The following is a 15,740-nucleotide window of genomic DNA, read 5'->3' as shown; positions in this document are numbered from 1 at the left end:
TACCTGCTGCAAATTTGCATTTTTTCGCCATTCATATAATTTTAATCTTTCCCGAAGTAGAATGAGGGACACATTTTAAATCAGAAGCTTACGTGCTGATGCCGCTTGTAAAGGATCTGACAACTCTGTACTGTCAGCAAGTAATGTAATTAAGATAAATTGAGAGTCTTGTTTGCTTATTTTCTAAATAGATAAACATATTTCTGTGAAATAACTGCAATAATAAAGAAGTAATTTCTGTTTTTGTTGTAGGTGTGACACACCCCATGAAGAAAATGGCCTGGATGTATTTCTCAAATAGGGATTGTTAATGAACATGAATAGAGAACGTAGCTAAGGGAAACTGTCATGGAGAGCAAATCTAAGAAAGGGGAAAAGATAGAAAATAAGGACGATAAGCCGGAATTAGCATGGGTGGAAACAGTGCTTGGTGAAATGAAAAATGAATTCAATAAGCAGTTATCGTTTGCTAGCTACAAAACGGATTATGGTTCCAAGAAAAACAGTGCTAGTAGTGTTTCGACGAAGAAGCTCGATACACGGAAAGCAGAATCTGCAAAAGGTGCAAACAAGGAACGTAAAAAATCTGCTCCATCTCACAAATCTGGTGTTTCGAAATCCTCAACAGCAAAGTCTGTTCACAGTAAACCTGGTACTTCAAAAACTAATAATACTAAACAGCATTCCAAACAAGTTGTAATTGTGAAGCCGCTTCCTGTGAAGCAGGCAACTACAAAATCGACAAGCAGCAGCCCTGTAGCGGAAAGAGTGAGTAAAAATGCCAGCACCAGGAAGTCTGCTGTGCTTACAGGTACAGATGCCTCTAGCAAGGGGTATACCAAGAAACAGGATAGAATCACTACTGCCCCCAGTGCTACAACAACAAAACGTGGAACACCATCCACAGAATCAGCTGACAAGAAAAATGATAAGAAATATGATGTAAACATGGGTGGCAATCATCTATCTGGTATAAAACAGAATGTTTGTAAAGCAGTTAGTGATAAGGTGACTGTAGCACCTGTAGTAGCGGCTGTTTTTAATACTGGGGATAAGATGTCTGTTGAGGGCTCCACCACTGTCATTCCTGAGACCACCAGAACTAAAGCAGTCACAGTCAGTGATATGATTCGTTCTACCAGCAGAACTGTCACCACTCCAATCTCTAATACAGCTGCAGCCTCCAAATCCACCTTAAGAGCAACCTCAACTACCCGCCATGCTGCTGCTGCTGCTGCCGCCGCCGCCGCCACCGCCACCGCCACCGCCCCCACCACTGCCGCCGCCCCCACCACCACCACCACCACCACCACCACCATCACCGCAACCACTGCTATTACAACTTCTGCCAATAAAGGTGCTGTCGCAACCAGCACTATTAATGTGCTAAACACTGGTACCTCTAGTGATGCCTGTGCCACCTTCATCAGTACAGGCATTGCCACTGCACCTTGTATACAAGCCCCTGTAGTCACCTGCACTGCTAGTCCCACAATCCCCAGTATCATCAGTGCCAATGCTCTTTGTACTTCGACTACCACTGACCACAGGACTGGAACCGCTGCCCTCTTACTGGTTGCCAGTGCGACCATCCCTACTGTTGTCTCCACTGCCACAACCACCATCACCACCACCACCCGTAATATTACCACTACTAGCAGAACTAGTACCGCAACTATCAATATTACTTCGAATTCCCCGACAAGTACCACTGTCAACAAAAGTGGTGCCTTTATTACGTCTCCTAGCACAGAAAGTGCTGTCACTACCACTACTGGTTCAACTGCCATTACAGATACCAATCTTGCTGCTGTTAACATCGTGTTTACTGCTGTTACTGCTCTTGCCAGTAGTAGTACCACCACTGATAAATCTGCCATGAAAGTTACCACTAACGCCCATACTGCCCCTGCTACCCTCATAACTGCCATCGCCACCAGCACCAGATCCTCCACCAAACCCACAGTTAGTGCTGTGAACGTAAGAAGTACTACTAATAGTTCTGCATTTAGCACGTGCAGCAGCACCACCACCACCACCACCACCACCACCACCACCACCCCTTACAGAAACGGTAGCGTGTGTATTGACAGTCCTCCTCCAGCTGCTGTTAATCCTGGTGTCATCACCCTTTGTAACAATCACGTGAAAGGGGATAAAGGCAATAAATCTCTACAGTGCTCCGAAAGCACATTTGTCCCAATCATTACCGTAGCAGCAAAGTCAGCTGGTGGAATAAGGACAAAGACTGAAGATGTCACTCATAAAGATGATAGCCATGCAGGTGGAAAAAATAATCATACAGAAAAACTCGTCAAACGACAACAGCCCAAAACTACCAAAATATCTGATAATTCAAAGTTTGTGACTGACAAACCAATGACTTGTACATCAGTTGTAACATCGTATTCTGCAGCGAAGAGCTCTGATTCATCGTCTCCAGGAATGGCATTACACAAGCATCAAGATAAAGGTGCCTCGTGTGCATCAAATTTGCCATGTGCTTCAGAAAGCCCTGCAGTGCTGACTCCTGTGTGTGCTGTGCCCTTAGATTCTAATATGGAAACCTCCAACTCTGCGCATACCAAACCCAAAGCGCCTGTCTTGGAAACTCCAATTAAAGACTCTGCAACTTCAGTTCAGAACCAAGGAGAATCTGTGGAACCCTCAACCGTAAATGTGTCATCTCAGGGATCTGCAGAACCTGTACTTAATGTGCAAAATGAAGAACCGTCTTTGACAATTGAGGAAGAATTGTTTGATGATTGTTCTGAGAAGAGTGAAGAAATTACACTTTTGAACAAAATTGAGAAAGTAGCTTCTGATGCAGAAGACAATGCACCCCGCCTTTTGATTACTCTGAAACCTGGAGAAGCTGGAGGTGAATCGATATTAAGTTGGAAAGGCTGTAGAGAAGTTATTGGTAATGATGGCGTATGGTCTTTAGCAAATGTTGAGACTGTAGATGATAATGTGGAAAATACTACAGTTAAGGGTAAACGGTCTTTGAGGAGTAAGGTGCCACAGAAACCTGTTCCGGAGCCGGAAGTAGTAGGTGTAAAACGTTCAGCGAGGCGTAGGTCAAGGGACTACCATTGTGAAACTGTGTTGCAGAGTGCTATTGCAAGAAAGGAGAAGTCATTTAGCAGTTTAGTTCAGTATGATGAGAGAGCTGCTGCAAACCGCATCTCTCGGCAGAACATGAAATCTGCTGCTGGTAAGCGTGCTGCGGCCGAGGCCAAAAAGTTAAGAGGTAAAGGTGCCAAAGCAGCTCAGAAGAATTTGACTACCCAAGAGCAGCTAAAAAATTTAATAAATCTGAACAAAGCAAGGAAGTCAGACATCCAGACTAGAACAGTTACAAGATCACAGCTGTTTTCTAGTTTCGGAATCACATCTCCCGTTTATAATGAAATCTCAATGGATATTTGTTCTCAGAGAACTTCCAATTTGTCTATGAACTCCAGTGCACAGACTTACACTAAAACTGGAAAGAGGCGGTATAAACCTTACAAGGGATTAAGATACTCCCTCAGTAGCAACAATGCGAAGAAAAATAAGCTTACACGTCATCAGCGAACACTGAGTGATGCAGACAGAGCCGGTGATGAAATAGTTGGTAGACCAATGGTGGCAAGGAAATCAGACCGATCACACCCCCAAACACTGAAGGCCTTCGAAACTGGCACTTACGCACTTGCAGCTGAGGACTTCTCTCTCTACAGGAGTGGACCTCCAAATCTACCTCGCTCCATGAAGAACAGCCGCGTGGCAGATGTGTATGGTATGTAGTTTGTAACTAAGTTTATTGTAGTCTGCACTCTACAAAAAGCTAAGTATTGCTCATTCGTGCATGCATGTGCTAAGCAGATTGATTTCAATGTCAGTTATTATGAGTCTTAAACTTTGCTGTATGAAATAGATAATTTAAGGCTGCTAAAGCAGTAATATTAATGGCAGACAAATGAAAATGGAACATAAACGTAGGTCTGAATGAGCGGAAAAAAACTGGTGCCACTACCGTCTAATAGCTATACTGAGATGAATAGTCAAGGAAGGCAGCACAACCTCATTTTCATTTTCCAATGTTTTTTATTTCTTTACTTCACCGGAAGTGAGTTAAACATTCTGCGAATTAAGTAATATGTGTGTAAATCAGAACACGCGTCTCACTTTTTATCTACCAAGAGTATTTGAGGACATGAAACATATCTTTTTCTGTCTCCCTCATATGATGAACACAGTAGTCTATTCCTGCTGATGTATGCTCGAAAGCTATAAAATTTCTTAAATCGGTATTTGGCATTACTGCGACTATGTTTGGTACTGTTGAGTGGACGGAAGGCCTTACCAGGTAAAACGGACAAGTCACTGTTGTAACAACTTCCTGTTGTAATCGGTCTATAATCGGCTCCATGTGCACTTGATTGTCCAAGATCACCACTGAAAATGAAAATTTTACGTGCAGAAGCATTACATCAACCGACACAACAAAGTATGAGTAACATGGCGGCATGTATGGATCAGCCGCTAATGGTATATGGAAAGTACTGTGTTCCTCTTGTGTAATGTCGCAGGGGACAGAACTTTAGGTGAAAGAACAATTAGCAAAGTGTGTGAGATCACCCCGTAAAAAAAAAAAAAAAACACGCACACACACACACACAGAGAGAGAGAGAGAGAGAGAGAGAGAGAGAGAGAGAGAGAGAGAGAGAGATTAGAAGACGATCTGAGCAATTCTCCTTTTGTTTGCAGGCGATGCTGTCGTTTACCGTGCTGTAAACTCGCCAGAAGGGCAACACTTTTATAAAATTATTTACACAAGAAATCTGCATGATGCGAAAAGTGGCCCTGAACTATAAAATCTGTGAGATCTTCCACATGAGTACTAAAAAAACCCTGTTAAACTTAGGTTACACGATAAATCATACAAATTTAAAAGTTGTCAATTCAACGAAATACCTAGGGTTAACGATTAAGAACAACACACAATGGAACCATAAAATAGAAAATGTTGGGAAGGCGAAACCAAAGACAGCGTTTTATTGACAGAAAGCTTCGAAGATACCCCAGATCCATTAAAGAAGATGCCTACACTACAGTTGTCCGTCCTCTTCTGGAGTATTGCTGCGCGGTATAGGATTCACCCCAGAAGGGATTGACGGAGGCCACTGAAAAACTTAAAGCTCATGTCGTATTAACGCAAAATAAGGGAGAGAGAGAGTGTCATGGATATGATACGCAGGTAGGGGTGGCAATCACAAAAAAGACGTTTTTCGTTGCGGTTAAATCTTCCACGAAATTTCGTCACCTACTTTCTCATCTGAATGCGAAAATACTATGCCTGAGAAAAAAGCGAAGCACCCAAAAGGGGAGGAGAAAACGAAATGAGACTTAACACGTTGAGAAAATAAGTGATGTTATTGCAGTGATTACGAAACTGAGTGAAATGTACAAAGAAGTAGGCAGTATGTATCCACTTATCAGTGTGAAGTTGCACACCCTCTTTTACCAGCATACATGCACTGTCTCGCTTGGGAAGGATGTCATAAAGTCATTGACTCTTATCTGAGGCAAAATGGTCCACAAATGTTGTAACTGGTCCTCGACATCGTGGATACTGGCACTGGGATGGAATTGATGTCAGAACTGATCCCGGGCATGTTTTATTGGGGACAGGTGTCGAGATAGTGCTGTCCACGGGAGCCCCAAAAAATGACGCAGGCAGTTCATAGAGACATGTGCCACGTGTGGACGAGAATTGTCCTGTTGAAAAATGGCACCACGTAATACATCAGGCAGCACGATGTCCGTGGTGTACAGTTTGCCGCCAGAATTCCCTGTATTACTACCAGCCGTGATTTGAAGTCATACCTGATGGCTCCCCAAGCCATGACATCAGGAACAGCACCACTGTTCCCTTTCAAAAACATTAGAAGAACGGGACTTGTTCCCAAGTCGCCACTACACTCGCCGTCGATGGTAATCTGGAGTAGAGCAGGACCGCGCTTCATCGCTGAACATAGTGCGACGCCTTTCATCAGCAGTCCTCGAGTACCGGTCACGGCACCGCCCCAAACGCAGGTGTTTGGGTTGTGGTGTTAACGGCAGCATACGCAAGGGGATGTGATTCCATAGTCCGGCTGTTCTATGGTGCGGGATGACACAGAATGTTGCACTGAGTCCGCTGCTTGTTCTGGAATGGCAGGCGCAGATTTGAACGGGTTCGATGCGTACTATGGCGATCCTCCATTGTGGTAGTCAGAAGTGGCCGACCAGAACCTTCACGATGAGTAGTATGCTTGCCCTCACTCTCCCGTGGAGTCCTGTATCGGACCAATGTAACATCTGAATGCACCCCAAATCTGGATGTTGCTCGATTTGACATAGTGGGCAAAAGGAAACCCACGATGAGGCCGCTTTCAGACTCTGTCAGTAACTGATGACGTTGTGTCACACGAGTAAATGGCATTCACTGTGACCACTCAACATCTGGCGCCCCTTGTATATGAGGTTTTCCAGAAATTAAGTTCCGATCGGTCACGAAATGAAAACCACTGTGAAAACCAGAAAAGTTTTATTTGCAACTGTTAGGTATACCTTCCACCTACTTCTCTACATAATCGCCGTTCCAACTTCGAGTTTTGTCGTAGTGTTGTATGAACGTTCCAATATCCTCGTCATAGAAAGCAGCCGCCTGTGATTTCGGCTAGTTATCTGCACTGGTTTGCAGCTCGTTGTCTGTGGGAAAAATTGTCTCCATAGCCAGAGGTTCTTGTGAGCAGAGATGACTTAGGGGGAGCCAATTACGGACTGTATTGTGGGTGATAAAACACTTCTGATCGGAAACGCTGCAGTAGCATCTTCATTGCCCCTACAGTGTGCGGCCAAAGACTAGTATGAAGAAGGAACTGCTCGACAGTTGTAAAAGTGAGCTACATGACACAGGCGAAATTTCTAACCAGGCCCTTATACTTGGTGGCAGACGCTATTTCCTAAGCATTTTTAAGTGCTCACTGTTCACTCAAAACTGAAAAGAGCGACGCGACACGATCGACGGGCATACTAGAGTCACTGCACAAAAGATCTGTGCAAAGCTTTGCCGGATTTTCCCAGTGGTTTCCATTTCGCGACCGATCGGAACTTACTTTCTGGATAATCGTCGTACCCTACCAGGTCTAGTAACAACACTAAACGTAACAATTATGCACTCCTGTGGTCGTTCTGCCTGTCTCAGAGAATTGATGCTCTAATCGTTTCCATACCCGCTGATGGTGTGTACGTGTACGAATGTACATTGACATCCGACCATGTTTTTTGGATGCTTCACTTTGTTTGTCAGGCGTTGTATTTTGTTGACTCTGACCTACCCACGCAGAAACGACCATCGTAATAAAATTAGAGATCGCACGGATTTAGGTGTTCATTTTTCCCACGTGCCGGAGGTTAGAACGGTCGAGAAATTGAAAGTGGTTCTGTGAACCTTCTAGCAAGTACTTAGGTGTGAATTCCAGAGTCACTGTGTATAAGTAGATGCTTAAGACGAGAAACAAAGTTTAAAAAAGCCCTATCAGCAACGAAAATGCTCACAATGAGATGTTAAAAGCAATGAGAAACAGTTTTATTTCTGATGGGAACACCTCAGTGTACATTCGAAAAACTGTTGCTGTTACTTCTACAGTTTTTGCAGCCTCAAGAAAGATGTTAGTAAACACAGTTTTTAGTTGGAATGCTGTCAACAGCTTGAAGAAGAACAACCATTAACCTCGGAGGATAATAAATTTTGAAATTTGTAAGGTTACTTTGAGGGCGATAAATCTAAAGTAAAATTTTATGATGTGTGGAGTGATTTCATTTGTCTGCCACTAAAAAAAATTATAATGTCATTTCTGAACTGACGCCAAAATTTTGTGTATGATGTGATACGTTGCTACTGCTGCCTGCTCACGTCGTAATATTGCTTGCTTTAAATGCTGTTATGCTTGCGACGGTCTCTGTGTGGAAAAAGTATTATAAAACAACCGCAGTGTTGTAAAAAATACGAAGCACAAAGCACAGAGGGTACATCGAACTAAACAAATCTTCATTGAGTGACACTGCATCCAGTGCATGTTTACGTGTATTTCTCTTATTGTTATTCATGTTGCTTGTCGGTGTTACCTGCCAGTAGCGTCAGTTTCATATTTCAAAAATTTTTATTTATTTGCTTTTATTGTCTTAACTCGTCTCGTCCTCTTCATTCTTTTTATTGTTACGCACACCAGAGAATTTTATTTCATTAATTTAAACAATATTCACTACCAGAGAGAAGTAGCAAATGGGGCATATGATACTGATTCTTGGAGTAACTTAACGTGATGCAACAGAAACCTGTATAAGAAGATTTGTTTTTAAAACTGGGAAAATAACAGCACACTTGAGTAAAAGCATTTTTTGACCTCTGTGAAAATTTCTTTACCATCACTCACAACTTTACACACATTGTATGACTATTTTGCTTTTATCACCTAAGATAGCTGAGAATATAGCTTATATATAGTTTTAGTAAATAAAACAGCCAAGAGTCAGATACGTCTATCATATTTCACTGCACCATATTGGTCGTGGTAAGGGCGTTATCTATAACCAATTAGGTGAAATACCACAGTGATGGAAAATTATTGCAGATTTACGAGATTTTCAAATTAACTCTTTCAGTCTGTCACACAATTAGAATAAGTTTAAAAATAGTTGAAGTTACACACACTTCAACAGTCACAACTAACTGTTAAACTACGAAATATCAAGAATTCAGTGTGTGTTGTAAAAATTCTGAGATTTTGAGTATTTTCACCAAAGAGTGAGCAACAAGTGGACAAATGTAAATAAAACAAAGTAAGTTAAAACTCTGTTCTGTGATGATTTGAAACTGATGCCAAACAGGGTTAAGTTGTAATCTCGGCCGATATATTTTCTGAGGTCTGCCAAAAGTACTTAAAATGAAAGTTGAGATGGATCCTTGAAAAAAGTCACCTCCAGTCCTTTCCTCGGGTTCATTCAGCTGAGTCATTGACCCACAAGTAAAGATATCGGTATCAACCAAATACTGTTTCTTAAAAAAATGTAGAATAGTCGAGTAGGAAACAGTAAAGATAGGTTCCAAACCGAACAACACAGTTCAGTACTGAAAGAGAGAAATGGAGACCCTTAAGAATCTGTGAGTTGTATATCAGCTTCCTTTATAAGCTCTGGTACTTATGAAAGCTTAAGTATTAGATACCGAAGCTTAGTTGTTATAAATTTAATTACAGAGGAGTCAGCATAATAATAAGAAACCTTCATATCTTCTTCGAAGAAAATTGAGGACCTTAGAAGAACGTGCTTAGTTGACAGATGCGAAACACACAACGAGAGGCACCAGTAATCATCTGATGTAAAACCAGTGTAAAAACTTGTCCTCAAATTCTATTAAAATAAATATATATATATATATATATATATATATATATATATATATATATATATATATATATATATATATATATGTTTTCCTGAGAATTTGTGAAAATTATGGCGTCATGTGAACCGTAAAGAAATAATATTTAGTGTGCAAACGAACGATCTCCCTCAATTTCCCCCCCCCCCCCCCCCCCCTCATCCCACCTACTCACTTCCATTTGCCATATGCTAGCTACCTCGATGGAAAACTGCCTCCGTATATCGGGGCAGACTAAAACTCACGGCATTGTAGATGAAATCTAGCGCATGCATGTCTTGCGTGTGGAGATAACGAGTTGATATTAAGCAGATGGTTATGACTTCCGAGACTAAATTCGTCAACGTTTTTCAATTTAGAGGACAGCCGGAAAAATGATATGTGGCAAAATGGCTATGTCGTGAATGTGGATTTATGAAGGTTATTCCATTAATAGAGACAATATGCGATATTCTTGAATTACTCGACGTCATAGCTTTCTGACTTTCAGTATTACAATAAACATCAGGTTGTATTCACTCGGCGGCATTAGTGATATTATTAAATACTTAAACATTGATAAATCTATCTGTACAGCGACCACTTTTCATACATTGACACAGAGATGTGGTCCGAACCATGTCTTCGTACAAGCTGACCATTTTCGGCGGCTGTAAATTAATAAGGCAAGTCTGTAACATAGCTTGTCTGTCATCGGGCGTTGATAGTTCATTAACTTACTAATTTGATTCAGTGTTTCGTTGGATGTATTAGGTATTAAATGACGGTAAATTTACTGTGGCTATTGCCATTTTCCTCTTTTCATTACTATTTAATTACAATCAGATTTGTGTTTGGTGCCGAAACATAATGAACCACTGCAGTATGATTCAAATTTTTTTGACAGTTGATCCCACGGTATGTAATTTCCACTTTGTTCTGGCTGGTGTTACGCTATACGTAGGCAACTGCGCCTGCAACGTGAGAACTTTTGCTGCCGTGACTGATATTTATTAATGAAACGCAACTGTCTACATAAAATTTAGCACCAGATGAAATACGTCCAAACTGTAAACCTTATGTGACCAAAAAGTCGCAAGAGTAGCAGTGCGGAATGAACAAACTTCGCTTTCCTCAGTGTGTGTAGCCACTGTACGTGTACGAAGTTCTTCCTATCAAGCGTCTGAGAAATAGAGAGGACACGTAAGCAGGAACACTTAAATGATACTATAACAGAAACTGATATTGCATTAGTGAAATGTTCAGTAAAGATACTTATTGCTGCAGATTAAGTATAAATTCTCACAAACTCAGCTTTGAATAATGGCTGTAACAGTGCTGCTGCACGCAGTTATTTTGGTTACCAAGGCTGGCAGTAGACACAGATAAAACGCTTGCGACTCCAAGGCACCCGGGTTGTGCCGCTTCAGAACTTGGGATCGGAGTGCTTGTGAAAATATAAACTTACAGACTAGAAATCGCGCATTAGTACTTACCATTCAGTAATCGACGTTGTTATTTGTGAAATGAGCACCATGGATAGCACTGTGGTAAACCACGGTGCTTGGGGTAATCCATAACGATTGTACGAGTACCAGGCATGTGCCACTGACTTACGTAATAATACAGTTTAATGCAGGAGCTACTAGACATGCAGCGAACTACGTTTTGACTGGTATACTAATTTTGGTAGTGGTTCCTTCCCTGAATAATGGTCCTTTGACATTATGGGATTTCCTGCACTGATCAGTGAAAGGGGACTGTTGTGTGAAAGAGTATGAAGATCGGTTCTGTTGGTTCACTTATACGGCTTGGAGCTATCCCACTCAAAAACAAAAGCCTATGTACACTCTTGTTTTGACGAATGTTGCTTAGAATTTCGAGCAATTGTTTTCGATACGATCCTAGTCTACAATAAAATCAGTTAAGCAGTTACGGAGTTTGATAGTCCTATTTACCTTCTTGAAGGCAGATGCTACAATGTACGGTTTATTATTATTCTGCTTACTTGCAGAGTTGATTTCGGCTTGAACGGATGCATTCTGTAGAGATAGAGGCGTACTAGGCACCTGCCCCATATGGTAACTTAAAAATACTTGTGGAGGTGCTAGGTTGCTCCGATATCCCGTAATCTCATATCATTTCACTAGGCGATAGTCCATAACTGTATCAAATGGAGGTCAATGGGAGCCATCACGATGGATACCATTATTTATTGCCTTCTAGATCTCGTAGGCAATAAGAGCGAGCCGTGTCATAAGATCATTGTTTGCGGAATCCATGTTGATTCTTGCAAAGGAGATTTTCGTTCTCCAAAAAGGCCATAATACTGGGGCATAAAATTAGTTCCGCAATACCACAGCACACTGATGTCAGCAAAATAGCCCTTAGTTACTCGCATCTGTTTGACAACCCTGCGTGGAAACGGAATGGCTCCAACAACAAAGCCACAGATAATTTCCCTCCATTATCATAGATTAACTAATAGTGTTCCATAGCTAATGATCTCGTTGTTAATGGAACTTTAATTTCGAAACTTCCTTCATTTTCCCCTCGGCTTTCATTTTTCATATGGATCTTATTCTGGTGATTTCTTGGATTTATAATCAGCGACATGATTCTTTGTAGGTACTTTCCCCTTTTGCGCTTTTACTAGCCCACATTACGAACATGTCAGCTTCAACTGACAGCCTGGATCGGCGTTCGCAATCGGGCCCTCTATCGTGGGGCATTTTGAACTGCAAGTCGGACAAGATTGTAAGGACTGCATTTTGTAAGAGCTGTGGAGTGCGTGACATAATATACGAACAGACTAACAACATTGTGAAAAGTCGATCGACGCATGGTTGAGAAGCTGCAAGATATGGCAAATAAGACACCATGGAAACTAGCCGTAAGGAATACGTTACATGATACGGAAAAATTAGTGAACCCAGATGTGCTTGTAAAGAGAACCACAGCTGAGCTGCGACCGATGTACAACATGCAGTTTAAGAAGATATCGTGTGTAATAAAATTATAATTAGATTTTTCGGATGGGATTGTTGAATGCGTATGAAATGTGAGACTGTAAAGCAAGTGTAGAGCGTGTCTCTGTTCTTTTTTTTAGCAACAAACGAAATAAGCTTCTCGTCTGTTCTACAGTTGTCTTATGGAACCAGAAGATGGCATGATGACACATATAAGCACGATTCTAAGAGCTCGTTTTGCGTATGAAAAACGTGGATGTCAAGCCGAACGACTGTTCGCCCTTGGCGAAATCCTGCATACATTGCCATTTGCGTCGTACGTAATAAAATTATAATTAGATTTTTCGGATGGGATTGTTGGATGCGTATGAAATGTGAGACTGTAAAGCAAGTGTAGAGCGTGTCTCTGTTCTTTTTTTTAGCAACAAACGAAATAAGCTTCTCGTCTGTTCTACAGTTGTCTTATGGAACCAGAAGATGGCATGATGACACATATAAGCACGATTCTAAGAGCTCGTTTTGCGTATGAAAAACGTGAATGTCAAGCCGAACGACTGTTCGCCCTTGGCGAAATCCTGCATACATTGCCATTTGCGTCGTACGTTGTGGACAAAATCGGACATAAATAGAACTTCTCGAACTTGTATGGTGTACTGACATCCGACGAAAGGAGTTGCCATCAGCATGTCGTCATAAGGGAAGGAGAAACATTTATCATTGTTGGTAGTGAAGTGAAAGCTTAAAGAGACAGTGGGGCAACATGCAGATTATGACCTGGCAAACGTTTTTCTGTTAAAAATTCCGACATTCAAAGTAATGTTTATGTGCTCGTGTTTGTCGTATAATAAAAGTAACTATAGTGTTTTAACAAAAAGTGAAATGAAACAAATGCCGTCAATGCTTACGACACTACGTTTGATGAAGAAATAGTGAAGACAGAAAGCGACACTTCTCTTTGGTTTATATGCTGTGGGGAAACCGATGGATTGGTTTGAGAGTTCCAAACAGTTTTCAGAGCGGTCCAGAATCAGTATTCGTGACATCTGAAAGATATGGAAAAAGTGAAGCAAATACCGAGTGATGGTGGGAGTCATGTGCAATCAAAAAAGTTCTTTAATGTTCCTGGCACGACAAGAAACTTATTAAATTTCCTGGCAGATTAAAACTGTGTGCCAGACCGAGACTCGAGCTCGGGACCTTCGTCTTTCTCGGGCAAGTGCTCTACCATCTGAGCCACCCAAGCACGACTCACGCCCCGTTCTCACAACTTTACTTCTACCATTATCTCGTCACCTACCTTCCAAACTTCGCAATAGCTCTCCTGCGAAACCTTGCAGAACTAGCACTCCTCGAAGAAAGGATAATGGGGAGACGTGGCTTAGCCACAGCCTGGGCGTTGTTTCCAGAATGATGGAGCACTTGCCCACGAAAGGCAAAGGCCCCGAGTTCGAGTCTCGGTCCGGCACACAGTTTTAATCAGCCAGGAAGTTTCATATCAGCGCACACTCCGCTGCAGAGTGAAAATCTCATTCAAGAAACTTATTGATACTTACTTAGACGGAAAATTTAGTTCAGGTCACAAAGTTTTACATGGAAATTTGTCAAGGCTCTTTACATTCGTCATGAACAGTTGTTTAAAAGCTAATTGTGATCAAGACGTCTGAGTTTGAAGCAAATTTGTGTTCGGAACAAAGTTCGTAGCTTTGACACGGAAAATTGGGCCATCAGGACAAACGTTGTGGTCAGAAAGTTTTATAACAGTATTGTATTAATGTTGACAGTGAATTCTGTGGAGCTTTTGCTGGGAGGAAGCAATAAGGGGGGACAGTTTTACTTAATGTAATCAACAAAGGAACTGCATGCTGTTACTTATGATGGTATTTGTTGTGCCATAGAATACCCTTTGTGTGCTTCGCATGTTACTTTTCGAGGTAAAGAATCGTGTATATCCTTAAAAAAAAAAGTCAGAAACATCAGACAGGATATCTGGTACGTTAAAACTTGTGCGGAACCATTATGTTTGCCAATAAACAACGTCTCAGTGCGACGAAGGAGTAACATTCGGTAGTGGAAAGCTTGAAGACAACTTAAGGTCGTGTTGCGTAAAATCTGCTGATGGTGAATCTATACAGTCCACAATAAAATGTTTGTGCATGTTGTACCAGCAATGTAGTTTTAGATTTTTCAGGAACTACAATTTCTTTTTCTTAATGGATTTGACCAAGTTCATTTGGGCAGAAGTAGTGAATGTTGCACATATCGTTTTTATGGTATCTAGTACGAAGACCAATGTGATTCAGCTTTCGTGGGCAGGCCTCTACATCTCTGCATGACGACTGCAACCTCATTCATTTGGCCCTGCTTACTACATTCAAGCTTTGGTTTCCCTCTGCAGTTGTTATCTCCCTTCACTTTTTTTCATTACCAAATTGACGATCCCTTGATGCAATAGGATGTGTCCTATCAACCGATCCCTTCTTTTAGCAAAGTTCTGCCACAAACTCCTGCTTCTTCAAAACCTTCTATCCCATTCTTGTTTGAACTGTTTATTTTCCACGTATCACACCCGTACAAGGTTAGAAATCCCAACAAATATCTTCAGAAAACACTCCATAATATTTAAATTTACATTAGATGTTAACAAATTCCTCTTCACCAAAAATGAGTTTTGTGAAATTGCCACAACTGTATTTTATATCCTAAATGGCAAAACTCGTCTAGTCATTTCACTGTCTCATGTCTACTCTCATTCCTTCACCATGACCAGATTTAATTCGACTGCATTCCATAACAGTTGTTTTACTTTTCTTCATACTCATCTTAAAACCTCTTTTTCAGGCCACTATCCACTCCATTCAACGGCTCTTCCAAGTCCTTTGCTGTCTCTGACAGAATTACAATATCACTAGCAAACTTCAAAGCTTTTATTTCTTCTCCCTGAACTTTAATTCCCTTTCCAAATTTCTCCTTCATTTCCTTTGCTGCTTGCTCATTGTATAGAGTTACAGAGGGCTGAGTGGAGATAGCTCTGTGAAATGAGGATAGCTTTTGGGAACCTGTTAAGCAGCAACAATCCTAGTGAAACATTATTAGAGTTCAAACATCTGTTCTCCATGTTTAAAAGTTGTCATTCTTCCGCACAAGTCTCGGGTGTTGCTCATTCAGCCGCGTGTTGGATTTTAGCTCATGTCTGCCCAGTCAGTTCTGTGGCTGTTTACCCAGGGGAGGTTTAGCGACCCCTGTGCCGCAGTGGGTTGCTGACGAGCAGGCTTCCCCCCTGTGGGTTCGGGGGTAAGAATAGGCCCACGGTATTCCTG

The 15,740-nt window shown here is 41.5% G+C and overlaps 1 protein-coding gene across 8 annotated transcripts in view; it reads left to right on the top strand.

Moving 5' to 3' along the window:
- The window catches only part of LOC126298513 (uncharacterized), a 350,018-nt gene that overhangs the window by 84,000 nt on the left and 250,278 nt on the right, over positions 1–15,740 (top strand). For all 8 annotated transcript variants that reach the window (XR_007552615.1, XM_049989865.1, XM_049989864.1 and 5 more), the window contains exon 2: positions 253–3,784. Coding sequence is in view for 7 of the 8 variants with exons in the window: in XM_049989865.1 (XP_049845822.1) it covers positions 349–3,784 (3,436 nt within the window). In the remaining variant the exon portion in view is untranslated. The remainder of the gene's footprint in view (positions 1–252; positions 3,785–15,740) is intronic.

The sequence above is a fragment of the Schistocerca gregaria genome, chromosome X, assembly GCF_023897955.1.
Source record: "Schistocerca gregaria isolate iqSchGreg1 chromosome X, iqSchGreg1.2, whole genome shotgun sequence".
NCBI lineage: Eukaryota > Metazoa > Arthropoda > Insecta > Orthoptera > Acrididae > Schistocerca > Schistocerca gregaria.
Note: the sequence above shows the minus strand (reverse complement) of the source record. Positions and strands in the feature narration are given on the sequence as shown.